The sequence below is a fragment of the Dromiciops gliroides genome, chromosome 2, assembly GCF_019393635.1.
Source record: "Dromiciops gliroides isolate mDroGli1 chromosome 2, mDroGli1.pri, whole genome shotgun sequence".
Classification (NCBI taxonomy): Eukaryota; Metazoa; Chordata; class Mammalia; order Microbiotheria; family Microbiotheriidae; genus Dromiciops; species Dromiciops gliroides.
The window spans coordinates 75035622-75050060 of NC_057862.1; the positions used below are offsets into that span (position 1 = coordinate 75035622).

General features: G+C 39.5%; 1 protein-coding gene across 3 annotated transcripts in view; it reads left to right on the plus strand.

Annotated features, from left to right (window-relative positions):
- The window catches only part of HPSE2 (heparanase 2 (inactive)), a 693143-nt gene that overhangs the window by 433717 nt on the left and 244987 nt on the right, over positions 1–14439 (plus strand). For all 3 annotated transcript variants that reach the window (XM_043980493.1, XM_043980494.1, XM_043980495.1), the window contains one exon: positions 8148–8195. In XM_043980493.1, coding sequence (XP_043836428.1) covers positions 8148–8195 — 48 coding nt within the window. The remainder of the gene's footprint in view (positions 1–8147; positions 8196–14439) is intronic.

The window sequence follows — 14439 nt, forward strand, 5'->3', positions numbered from 1 at the left end:
GATACATCTTCAAGAATATATCTCAAATATCTTGTTTCAGATATCTCCTAGCTGTGTGACCCTAGTTGAGTCAATGGTTAGCCTCAGTTTCATCACATGTGAAATGGGGATAACAATAACACCTATCTCCAAAGGTTGTTGGGAGGATCAAATGAGATAATATATGTAAAGCACTTTGTAAACCTTAAAGCCATATATAAATGCTAGCTATTATTACTATATGCCATTGGTGTAGCTCTTTAAGGATTTGCTAAGCATTTCACATATTCTGTCTCATTTTAGACTCATGACTCTGTGAGTCTTAACTCACATTAATTACTATTGTAATTACAGTCAATCCTCAACATTGGCATGTTTAACTTTAGTGACTTCAAGCATTCTCACAATTTTATTAGAAACCTCATTTTCATGTTGTCAACTGTGCACATTTCTGGCTTTGCACAGAAGAGAAAAAAAGTGAGAGGCAAAATGTATTCAAGTATGTGGAGTGGCTGATATCCTACTACGTGCTTCACTGATCTTGTTTACCCTACTGTTAAAGAGTAAAGAGCTCCCCTTGCATTTGTAGCATATTTTCATTGTTTACCTTTAAAATTCATTGTTTACCTTTAAAATTCAAGTTGCAGTTATGCCCCCAAACATAGTACAAATCCTTTAGGCCCTAAGCCCAAATGTGCAAAGTCAGTGATGTGGCTTAATGAGAATTTGTTCCTGCTGCTCAGCTAACACCATGTCACCCTTCCTCCAGTCTTCTAACTTCTCTTCCTACGGTTTGGTCCTTGGTCTCTCTTTTTCCATTCCTTAAACCACTCTAGCTCCATTTTTTTTCTGCTCAGCTGCTATTGGAACATTTTTTTCAACAACAGTGGCTCTCTATCCTTAGAAGCTGCTGTTCCACCCCTATATTTACCATTTCTAGAACACAAACCCAAATATGCCTTTCTGGAGCTTATTTAGAATAAATTTCCTTTCTTTGTATTGTCCAAATTTTGCCACCTGATTGATAGTAATGGATTTCATTTGGACATGTAACATTCTTTTTTTTGGTGGTGGGGGGGAGGCAATTGGGGTTAAGTGACTTGCCCAGGGTCACCACAGCTAGTAAGTGTCAAGTGTCTGAGGCCGGATTTGAACTCAGGTCCTCCTAACTTCAGGGCTGGTGCTCTATCCACTGCGCCACCTAGTTGCCCCGACATGTGACATTTTTACAATGTCTTAGGACATGTGGGGCAGCTAGAGAGGATGTTTGAATAGGAGTTGAGATATTTGGAAAGGGAAAGAAATGGAAATCTGGGAAAATTTTGGAGTACTTTTGTAAATAGAAGGCAGCTTGATGGCTCAGTGGATAGAGAGCTGAGCCTGGAGTCAGGAAGACCTGAGTTTAAATCTAGCCTCAGACACTTACTAGCTTTGTGACCCTGGGCAAGTCATTTAACCTTGCTTGCCTTAATGCACTGGAAAGAAAAATGGTAAACCAATTCAGTACCTTTGCCAAGAAAACCCCAAGGACAGTGTGGTCCATGAGGCCATCAAAAATCTGACATGACTGAACAACAACTTTTGCAAAAGCAGCTTTTAGGAGCTAACGGTGCTCTGATCATTTAGGAATGTGCACCTTAGATTGCTCATATAATAATATTTGACATGAAAGTATTTTTTCACGCAATAATTTCAAGCTCATGAATTGAATTTGCAGCAAGATGTTTTACATTTTTGTTGCAAACCCAGCTAGACTGTAAGCCCCTTGAAGGCAAGGCCTGTTTCACTTATGTCTTTGTATTCCCCAGGGCCTAGCATTTACTACTATGACTGGGTGCTTAATAAATGTTGATCACTTGAAATAGAGTTCAATACCTAAGAAGCCATGACTCCAAAACTGTGTTAGCTTGTGAGACAGGCAAAAACATAGACCAAAAGTGTCTAGCAACATTATGTCAAAATAAAGTAAAGAAAGAAAGTCACAGCAAAGAGAACAGGTTGCCTGGCATAGTACCAAAAGTTCTGGACTTGGAATCAGATGTTCAGGCTTCCCATCCTGCCTCTGTTCCTTATCACCTATGTGACCTTGAGCAAATTGCTTAAGCTTTCTGGGGGTTCATCATCCTCCTCTTTAAAATGAAGAGGCAGGGGCATGATCTCTGAGGTCCCTTCCTGCTCTAAATCTTTGATTGTCTGCTCTTTAGCACGTAAGTCTGCAAAGCGCTTTATGTGTGTGTGTGTGTGTGTGTGTGTGTGTGTGTATCATGTCCCTTGATCCTTAGGTATTACAGATGTTATTTTCTCCATGTTACAGATGAGTTCCTGTGCTTTCTAGACCTGTGTCATCCCTGGTGGCAAGCAGATAACAATGAGTCTCAGTTGCAAGAAAGGAAATGAGGGCAAAATAATAATAATGATGATGATGATGATAATAATAATAATAATAATTTTAAAATAGAAGACTCTAAAATTCACCAACCACGACTTTTGCCATCTGGGACTGTGTCTAATCAGCCTCATTTCCTGAACCATTGCTATTAGCAAGATGTTGCCATCAAAATTAATATATCAAAACTGAAAACTTGCTTCTCGATGTAGCTGACATTCGAGAACATGTGTGTGGTCATCCTCATGGCACTCAGAGCTGCATGTTTCGTTTGACAGTGTTCACAGGTCATCTCCCCTACCCGCTACCTACCACTTCTAAATAACTCAATACGGAAATGCTTCCATATGGTAGAAGTTGGCCTGACTATTTTGCTGAGAGTGGCTATGGAACATTGTGGCTCGGTGGTGACTTTCACATAAATATGCATTGAATAATGGCATCCCTTTCAGAATTCACTGTAAAATAGCTTTTCCAGCCCTACAGGCCTTATGTTGCTGCAAAAGGCATGGTAGGCGATTTTGCCTTGAAATATTGGGTCACAAGGAATTCAAGAATGATTGCATGTAGGTTATAAAATATGGATTCAGCTAAGCCATAGTTTTAATCTTCAGATAAATTTAAGCATTTTGCAGAATGAAAGGATTAGTTCCTTTGTGTAAAAGCTGAGAATCTGGCCTCAGACACTTACTAGCTGTGTGACTCTGGGCAAATCACTTAACTGTTTGCCTCAGTTTCCACATCTGTAAAATGAGCTGGAGAAGGAAATAGCTAACCATTCAGTATCTCTGCCAAGAAAAGCCCAAATGGGGTCAATGAGAATTGGATACAACTGAAAAAACCAGAATAACAAATCAAAGCTAAGGCTCTTAGACACACCCTTAGAGAGATAGGTTGGAGTCTCAGGTTGATCGCCTTTGCAGATACACAGCCTAAGCTGTTTCTATATCTGAGATGCTTCATCCTTATAGTAGATACCAAGTAAAATCACAGGTTTTAGGATAGTGGAATACTGCCACTAGTGCCCTACCACCATGAATTACTCACTTAGCTGCAGCAACAACCTCCTTTGGGCACCTAAATCTCACTTGAGTGAATTTTACTTGCTGGCTCTGTTTTCCCAAACCTCTACTCATGGTCCTGGGGAGAGGTCAGAGTAGCTTGAATGTGAGCATATGGTACTACTTTATTTGTCATTAAGCATGTAGCCCATTGACATGAAGCTTATTTCATCCAAATATATGTGCAGTAATGGCGTCCTCATTACTCGATATGTATGTGTTCCAAGTCCACTTCAAGAGTAATACCAGTGGTAATGTTATATCTAGGACTGCACCTGCCCCCTACAATCCTTTCCTATATGTATTACCTATCTATAAGCTTTCCATGCTTTTGTTTGTTTTGTTTTGTTTACTAATGATTATAAAATGTAATCCTACTTCAATCTTTACTGCACTTTTTTAGTATTTGTATCTTCTGTCTCTTTGTCCCAATCTGTATCCAGTAAGACTCAGTTCTCTATATTGTGACATTAAAGGCCAACTCCTTTCAAAAATGGAGGCTTCCAGCCAATCTCTGAGGATCATTGACTCCACTGTTTCTAGAAATGGCATGTCAGTTAACTGACTAATGGATAATCTTGACAGCCCTATGATCCCTAAGCCAAAATTCCCTTCCATGGGCTCCAGTCCTCCCTATTAGAGTATAAATTTCTTGAGTTTAGGACTCAAATGTATCTGTTTTGTTTCATCAGCATTTAGTACAGTTCTTGAAACATTGTAATAGAATTATTTTTCATCTGTCCATCTCCTGCCTGCCAACATGATCCTCAAAACTAAAAATGCAGTTAGTTCCTGTACAGTATTTACTGCCTATCTGTCACCTTTGGTCATCATTTTTCTCATTGAAGATCCACTCCCCACACCCTCCCAGTTCTCCAATCTTAAAATTCCTTATGTCCATGAGTTCTTCCTAATCCTAGTATTTCTCTCTTCAGCTAAACCTGTTGTGAAGGCAGAAAGCTTGCTCCAAGTTTCCCATTCAGGGTCAATGATAACTGTCCTCTCTTCTTCAGAAACCCAGATAACTCTTCCATTGGGCACTCAGGGCATTCTTCATATCTTTTGGGTTCCCCTTGTACAATACTAACTTGGCGCTTTCTGTAGCATGAGACCACAGGCTCTCACATCTTTCCAAACTTGTATTTGCTCTGATTCTCACTGCCTTTTGAGCAAAAACAAACAAACAAACCAAAACCAAAACCAAAACCAAAACAAAACCCAACCCAAAACAATAAGTTTTGTTTCTTAACATTACAGGAGCAAAGAGATATGCTACAACCAATGGGCCCTGCAGGCTTAGCCATTGTTAGCCTAAACACAACTAGCCACTGATTCAAAAATCAATAGGAGGAAACCTACAACAAACACATTTCTGATGTTTTTCTAATTGTGAAATTTGTACTGTTGCTGTGACAAGTAAAGGCTGAATACCAGAAGATATTCATCTTGTATTTTAAAAAAGTTTATTCACTGTTCAGTCTAAAAAATTCATAATTCAAAATTTTTCAGTATTTATACTTTCTCAAAATAAAAATGTCTCCAGAAAAAAAACCAGTTAAGTAAGGAAATAAGAATTTATTAGGGGGTCCATGCTGGTGCTAAGGCAGAACTTGGATTTTACACCCCTGCTGAGAACCAGGAGGTAGGCTCGAGTAGCAGTGGCCCAGGTGGGGGAGGGGCTAACAACCATAAAGCTGGTTGATTGGCAAGTTGGTCTGGGGTCATCTAGGACCAGGAAACAGGCCGGGCGAGGGAAGAACCTGATTCTCCTTAAATCATACCACCTGGGACTTCTTCAGCTTGGGATACTGCAGCCTGGAAACAGTGCCCCACTTTAAGGAGCTAAAAGTCTAGTAAAAGAAAGGCAAGATGAACCGACAGAGAAAGGTGAGGACCATAGAAAGTTTCTTCAGTAACAAGGAAGTTCGAGGGGTACCCTCAGAGGAAGATGTCAACATCAGGGCCCTTATATCTAAAGCTTCCAAGAAAAATATGAATTGGTCTCAGGCCATAGAGGTGCTCAAAAAGGACTTTGAAGATAAAATTAGAGAGGTAGAGGAAAAAATGGAAAGAGAAATGAGGGCGATGCAGGAAAGACATGAGAAAAAAGTCAACAACTTGAAAAGTCAAGTGGAAAAGGAGGTACAAAAGCTCCCTGATGAAAATAATTGCCTAAGAATTAGGATTGAACAAATGGAAGCCAGTGACTTTATGAAAAACCAAGACACAATAAAGCAAATCCAAATGAATAAAAAATAGAGGGCAATGTGAAATATCTTCAGGGAAAATAGGTCCAGGAGAGATAATTTGAAAATTATTGGTCTACCTGAAAACCATGATCAAGGAAAGAGCTTAGACACCATCTTCCAAGATATTCTCAGGGAAAATTGCCCTGAAATTCTAGAAGAAGAAGCTAAAATAGAAATTGAAAGAATCTACTAATCACCTCCAGAAAGAGATCCCAAAAAGAAAACTCCTAGGAATATTATAGCCAAATTCCAGATCTCTCAGGTCAAGGAGAAAATATTCCAAGCTGCCAAAAAGAAAGAATTCAAGTACTGTGGAGCCCCAGTCAGGATAGCACAAGATCTAGCAGCTTCTACATTAAAGGACTGGAGGGCATGGAATATGATATTCCAAAGGGCAAAGGAAATGGGATTACAACCAAGAATCACCTACCCAGCAAAACTCAGCATTATCTTTCGGTGGAAAAAATGGGACTTTAATGAAAAAGAAGACTTTCAGATATTTGTGATGAAAAGACCTGAACTGAATGGCAAATTTCACTTTCAAATACAAGACCTTAGAGAACCATAAAAAATTGGAGTTGGGGGACATACCTGGGGTTGTACAGTGGGTGACTGTCTTGTGTCTGAGGCCAGGTTTTGGCTGGGATTCTCCCTGGGTCCAGGGGTGATGGTTTGTCTACTGTGTCACTTAGCTAGATGATAACAATTCTTTTAGGTTTATATTGAGGGGTGAAGGGATTCACTGGGGAGGGGGAGGGCAGAGGGGAAATCCTACATGAAAGTAACAGGAAAAGGCTTATAGAGTGAGGGAAGAGATGGGAAAGGAGCAGGGCAGTAAATGAATTTTACACTCATCAGAAAAGGCTCAAAGATCTTAAACTCATTAGAGCTGCCTCAAGGAGGGACTAACAGACACACCCAACTGGGTGGAGTAATCTATTTAATCTGGGCAGTAAATGAGCCTAACACTCATCAAAATTGGCTCAAAGACCTCAATCTCATTAGAATTGGCTCAAGGAGGGAATAATGTACTCACTCAATTGGGTAGAGTAATCTCTCTAACCCTACAGGAAAATAGATGGGGAAGGGGATAAAGAGAGAGGGGCAAAAGAAGGAAGGGCAGAGTGGGGGAGGGGACAGACAGAAGCAAATCCCTTTTGAAGAGTGATAGGATGAAAGAAGATGGATAATAGAATAAATATCATGGGGAAGGGAATAGGATGGAAGGGAAACAGTTAACAATAGTAATCATGAAAAAGAGAAAAGGGGGGAAAATTGTACAAAAAATATTTATAGCAACTCGGTGGAGGCTAAGAATTGAGAATCAAGGGAATGTCCATCAATTGAGGAATGATGGAAAAAGCTGTGCTATATGATTGTAGTAGAATGGTCTTATGCTACAGGAAATGACAAACAGGATGATCCCAAAAAAACCTGGAAAGACTAATGAACATCGATGTATAGTGAAGTGAGCAGAGCTGAGAGGACATTGTGTGTAGTGACAGCAGTATTGTTCAATGAGCAATTGTGAATGACTTAACTACTCTCAGCAGTGCAATGATCCAAGACAATTCCAAGGAACTAATGAGGAAGCTTACTATGCACCCCTATAGAAAGAACTGATAAAAAGAACACTTGTAGATTGTACATAAAAAACCTGATTGCGATCTTGTGGAGGGGGGAGGAGAGGGAGGGAGGGAGAAAAATTTGGAACTCTAAATCTTATGAAAATGAATGTTGAAAACTACCCTTACATGTAAATGGAAAATAAAATAAATGTTTGTTGCTAAAAAAAAAAAAGAATTTATTAGGTGCTTACTCTGTGCCAGACACTGTACTAAACATTTTACAAGATATTATATATTTGATCTTTACACAAATCCAGGAAAGAGATGCTATTATTTCCCCCATTTTACAATGGAGGAAATCGATGTGGGAGATGAACCTCAGAGTTTCTGGCCAGAACATCATGAAGAGCCACTGAAGGAAATTGGAGATATTTTATCTAAAAAAAACATAGGAAGGTACATGATGGCTGTCTCTTGAATATTTAAAGCACTAGTATGGGAATGATATAATTGTTTTTACTTGGCTTGGGGTCAGGGAATAGAGGATAAACACAACTAGGAACCATGTCTAAAGTTGCTAGCAAGAGAAGATTTAGACTTCACGTAAAGAAAAATTTCCTAACAATGAATCTCACTTGAGATTCCATTCATTAGGGGAAGCTGGATGGCACTCTTTAATAGGATTGTACCCCAAGGTCTCTTCCAATGCTGAGATTCTGTAGACATGGAGAAGAAGGACCAACCTTACCCAGACCCATAATGAGCCCTAGAAAGAACCACTAACCCTTATTGTGGATCCTGCACTGGGCCAGAAAGCACAGTTTGCCCTTTGCCCACAGTCTTGCCCCTTGCGTGTGTGACTTAATTCATCTTTCATGAGGTTTTTTCCTTCCTTTCTTCCTAGGTTCATGAAGGTAGCTGGGAGCACTGTGGATGCTGTTACCTGGCAACAGTAGGTATTCATCAGTCTTGTTTTTCCTTATGTCAGCTAAACTGTGGCAGAAAGAAAGACAAATTAGTCATCCCTGAGTTTACATCTGAAGCATCCTCAAATTATCCATCATCCTCTAAGGAAAAGTTGAAACTGGTTGTGGAACCAACTATTATGACAAGAAAATACTAACTCATAATCCTCTGGGTTCTTATTCCAAGCAGCCTGTCACTTTCATGAAATCTCAGATATTATATATTGTTTTAGATTAAACTACCATTAGTGGACAGGGAATCTGAAGGTTTCCTCTCGGGAAACATTCTTTATCTACTACCAGGCTGCCTAAATACAGGGAATATATTGAGTCTGGTATTTCCTCCAGCGATATATTTCCTCATTTATTTTAACTGGACACTAAAGGACTGAGGGAAACAACTTACAATTTTAGTACTCCTGCTACAGAGTCAAAATGTGATATCTCATTGAGTGTCTCAATGGCAGGAACCACACTTAGGACTGAGTCAGTCCATGAAGTAAAGAGCTAAGCAGGTGCAAAAAAGATGATTTGTAAGGAAATGAAGTGACCTGAAGTGAATGGGTGCACAGAGCTCCCAGGAAGTAAATGAGGCAAAAAATGGGCTACTTGTAAAAACCAGCAGCTCAAAGAAGAAAAAGAAGACTGACTGACTGTCTAATGAGCCCAGTTTTCCCCTGGGGTAGATTCAATTCCATTCCATTCTACCCAACAGACATTTATTAAACATCTCTTCAAGTTCATAGTGATAAAGAAATAGGACATGGTGGTGAAAGCAGGGCTGGACTTGAGTTCAGAAAGACCTGGATTCAAAACCCATCTCTGACTTTTACTAACTACATGACCCTGGGCAAGTTATTAATCTCTCTGTTAATGTGCTTCAGGAAACTCCCCAGGACTGATTTACTAAGTCAGATATGGGTTGTAACCTATGTTAGTAAAGGAACTTATCACACCAGGAACTCCCCACCTTGATGAAATTGAAATGCTTCCTGTATTAATGCATATAGAAGACATTCTATATAGGATTCACTATCCCTTTACCCAGATGAGGAGCATATATAAGCTCACTTCAAACCTTCAAAACTTCAAACCTCCTTACTGTATGCTCAACCCAAATGTAGCATAGGGCCCATTTCAGTGTTTTTCTGTAACTCTACCTATCTTTTTTTTCCTTCTCCAACAGTCCCCACATATGACCTAATTTTCTTTACTTTCAGTTTTATTTTAGCTGATTATAACCCTGACTGTTAGGATGCATGCTTCTCCAACCTGGATCCCCTCATTATTACCCAGGGATTGTTGGCATTTTGCCCCTTATCAAAGGCACTTGGCTACTGTTTGTACCACATGTGTGTATTCTCCACTTTGAGAAATGTAAAATTTAAGAGCAGTATTGGTTAAACTTGAAGTAAATAAAAGTTTTAAGTGGTGTGCTTTGGGAAGGAATATGATGAGTTTCTGCTTTGTTTTAGGTATGGTGATAACCATTCATCTTTGTGATCATGGCTTTAACCATGTCCACTAGTGCTGTGCACTGTTAGCTCTAAGTGAAATGTCACATTTGTATATTTATCCACTTTCCAACCAATTCCACATACTTGCAGACATTCCTTTTGTTAACTTTCATCAGATTGTCATGAGGCCAGGGGAATGATACAGTCATCTTTATCTATATGTACTTATAAGGTCAAAACCCAGAGAGATCTTGTGATTCTTAAATGGTCAATACTGGTTGTAGAAGATGTAAAATAAGTCTGAGAAATGCCTCCTGACATGAAGGAGATGAGCTCTAGGTATCATTCTGGAGACAGGATATGAAACAGTTGGAACAAATGAGAACTAAACTACTGTAAACTCTAACAGGAACTCAGACAAGGGTGAGAACATATGGAACTGGTAGCAATGGGAGCATGGTATGGTGAGCAGGGTTGTTCTTCACCCTCCTACTGACATATCTAGATTAGAGTTTCCTGCTATAATCAACCTTTCTCTGCTCTAGGAAGTGGTAACAAAAGGAATCATAATTCTCTAATATTTTTCTAGCTCTGAGCCCCTAGCCAGGGATAGCACTCTGGCTAATACCTTAAAAAGAACAAGGACCCCTACTGGAGGATTTGCAAGAAGTCTCCCCAGGTTTTGCTCCCTTGGGACCTTGGTTCTGAATCCTACTTCTTCCAACTGGATATGGGACAGCAGGATCATCTCAGCAAACTAATGTCCTTTATGCTTAGCCTTTCCTTTTAACAACTTATCCGGATACAAGACTGGTCTCCTTGTGAGATGCTACATCCAAACTTTGAGTGATATAGTACATTTGCTAGTCTCCATCTCTATAGGCTAAACCATAACCAGACAACAATTATTTGTCTTACGATCACTCTGTAGCTCTAGGGTTCAAAGTTCCCCAATATATTTGTTGGTTTTTATTTCTCTCTCTTACCTATTGGTCCATACAAATGAGAGAAAAGGATGCAGTGATAATTCATGTCTCCACTCAGCTACTTTACTCAATTTATTGTATGCAAATGAGCCCCCTAAAAGTTTCATGTCCTTGACAAGACCCCACATGATTCACTTAAATATGAAAGGAGCTCGGCCTTTACAAGGTGCAGTGCCGTCTGAGTGAGACACAATCTTTCATATATTGTCTTGGCTACTTGCCCCTTAAATCCTGAAAATGTGCCAAAGTCTGAAATGCTCACACCCTTACAAATGATCAAGGAAGGCTTCATGAATTTGTCTTTGAATATTAGGTAGGATTGCTGTAGACTAAGAAATTCTGGGTAAGTGAAATAATATGAGCCAAGACTTAGAATTTGAGAGTGATCATCATGTATATAGGGGAATGGTATCTTTACACACACTATCCCCCGAGCCTGGAATGCATTAATTTTTTACCTCTAGCTCTTAGAAAGATCCACACGGTCTTTGAGTCTGTGAACTCATATGGGGAAAAATGCATCTTTACTCTCACTAATCACTTATAGAAATTGAGCATTTCTTTGCCTTATGAATGGAGGCAAAAAAATCATTATTCTGATAAGGGTTCCTGGATATCACCAGACTGCCAGAGGGGTTCATGACCCAAAGAAAGTCAATCTCTGGTCTGTCTAGTCCAATACCCATCATTTTACAAACAAGGCAGCTAAAGCTCAGAGAGATTAGACTGCTTGCCCAAAGTCCTCTGGACAACAAGTGGTAGATTTGAATTCAGATCTTCTGACTCCAAATCAAGTGCCCTTTTTGCTATACAGCAGTACCTGTCCAGCATAGCCACCTGTGTAAGAACACAGAATTGAAGAAGCCACAGTTTAGTCAATTGGAAGAATGGTGGTGGATCTGTCCGAAAGTAAATACCTCTGCAGTGTATAGGCCAGGAAGGCTTCCCATTCCAACTAAACAAAGGTGTCAGTCACAGTACCCCACCTCAGCTAAGAGGCAGCCAGGAGGAGTCTGCAGACAAAGTTTTGACATAAGATGAAAGATAAACTTAAGACTTCTATCAAAAGAGTAGATGAGGCAGTCTGATAAACCACTTACCATTCTGAAGTCTCCCTCTTAATTTTTAACCCTACCTTATTGGTACTTCTCATTGATAATTTAGGGGGTGTCCAGACATGTGATTTTAGTATTATGAAGAACTCTAAGCTGGGAAACCTTCCCTGCCAATCCAGATCTTCAGCTGTTCTCAACCCATCCTTTAAGGGAGTTATCTGGAACACAAAGAGTTTAAGGGGACTTGCCCAAGGTCAAACAGCCAGTAAATGACAAAGGTTGGACTTGACTATGTCCTGCCCGACTTCCATTTAAGTTGTCTATCCTCCATGCCATGGTTCTTCTGCTAATTAGTAGTATGATGAATTTCTATTAAGTACATAAATAGTGGGAGGCTCTTCCAATTTTAGGTTCATGTTCCTCTGGTCCACACTGTTATACAAGCATGCATAACTATAACATATATGTGTGAATATATGTGTATATATACAAGCATATATATACATACACATGTGTATATATATAGACAGACAGAAAGACAGACAGACTGTGTCTAGATATCACAATAGGTAGATAGAACACTAGGCCTAGAGTCAGGAAGACCTGAGTTCAAATCTTTCCTCAGGTACTCAATAGCAGTGTGACCCTGGGTAAGTCTTGAGCAGCTTAACAACTTTTTGCCTCAGTTTCCTCATCTGTAAAATGGTGGTAATAATAGGACCTACCTCTCAGACTTGATGTGATGATCAAATGAGATAATTTAGCATAGTGTCTGGCATATAGTAAGTACTATATGAATGTTAGCTATCATTATTATCATTATTATACAAAATTTTATCTCAATGGATAACTCAATAGAGAATATGAATCAATATAACTCAATAGTTGAGTTCTCTTCTAAATCTATATCCATATTGAGTTAAAGATGTACATAAGATATAATGCGGCAGCTAGGTGGTACAGTGGATAAAGCACCGGGCTTGGACTCAAGAAGACCCGAGTTCAAATCTAACCTTAGACACTTACTAGCTATATGACCCTGGGCAAGTCACTTAACCCTGTTTCCCTCAGTTTCCACATCTATAAAATGTGCTGGAGAGGGAAATAGCAAACCACTCCAGTATCTGTGTCAAGAAAACCCCCAAATGTAATCACAGAGAACAATATAATATACTTTTTTTTTTTTTAGTGAGGCAATTGGGGTTAAGTGACTTGCCCAGGGTCACACAGCTAGTATGTGTTAAGTGTCTAAGGCTGGATTTGAATTCAGGTACTCCTGACTCCAGGGCCAGTGCTCTATCCACTGCTCCACCTAGCTGCCCCAATATGATATACTTTAAAGTTTCAAAAGCACTTTAAAAATATTTTCTCATTTTATCCCCATAACATTCCTGGGAGTTGGATGCTATTATTGTCCCCCTTTTACAGATTAGGAAACTGAGACAGACAGTGGTTACATGACTTGCACAGCTAATAAGTGGCAGGATTAGAACTCAGGTTTCCCTGACTCCAGGTCCTATGCTCTGTCTACTTCACAAGTTTTTATTGGCACTGGAATATCTCTGAGCCTCAATTACACACACTTGGAGCAGCCTGCCTACTTAGCTTTCCCACCACTCATTTGGTGGCAGTGACCTGTCGTGAGGCAAAAGCCAAATGAATAAAGTGCTAAGATCACTAGAACTCACTTGAAACTTTAAGCCCACAAGGTTGTGGTCAAGATAACATCATGTAAATTTGAAGCAGTATAGGAATAAAAGCTATCTTATTATTTTAAAGTTATGAAGTTACTTAGAATACAGATGTGAACAGAGTTTCAATTTATGCCAAATCTGAAGAGGAACTTGGATTAAAATTTGGTAAAACCATAGAGAGTTTCAAGGAAACCAGTTAAAATCCTATGCTGAACGGTGTTCAGCATTTCTGTTCTTGGAGCTCAGATCTGAAATTATTGGCAGCTCTATTTAAAATCGTCAAATTGAGAGGAAGGAGAGAGTTAATCTCCAAAAGAAAAAAGTAGAAAAATACATCCTCTTCCTTAGGGTGGAGAAATGGAGGCTTTTACTGTTGCTAGTGAGATGTTTCTTTGTAATGGTCTTTCTTCTCTTTTACCTGAGGCAAGGAAGGAATTAGAATCTCTTAGAGCTAGAATTTTCTACCCAAGAGAGGCACACAGCAGTGGGAATAGCAAGAGAAATGCCATGCAGAGATGTATTCTGAAAAATCTGGCCTGCAGTGTTCAGTGTTGTAAATCAGACCAGAATCTCTCTCTGAGGGGATATCAAACTTTGGAATTACAGCATTTGGATTTTGAATGGAAGTTCTATGTCATCCAGTGAGATTTTCCTCCCATCTCAGGACTCCTGCAATAGACTCTTTCAACAACACCCCTTAGAGATGGTAATCCAATTTTTGGTTGAATATGCCAAATAGTGGGGAATTCACTGACAACTCATTCCATTTGGGCACCTCCAATTTTATTAAAGTTTTTTTTTCTTATTTTTGACAGAATATCTGCCACCTTATAAAATGTTGTGCCCAACTTTAGCTCCTTTGTTAAATTTGGATCCTCAAACCTGCCACCCATCGGTCCTAGCTCTATTCTCTGAAGCAGGACAGAATCTATTCCCTTCTACCTGATAGACATTCAGATATGTGAAGACAAGGCTTCATGCCCTCTCCCACCCACCCAAGTCATTTCCAGTTTCATTCAACTATTCCCCTTATGACACG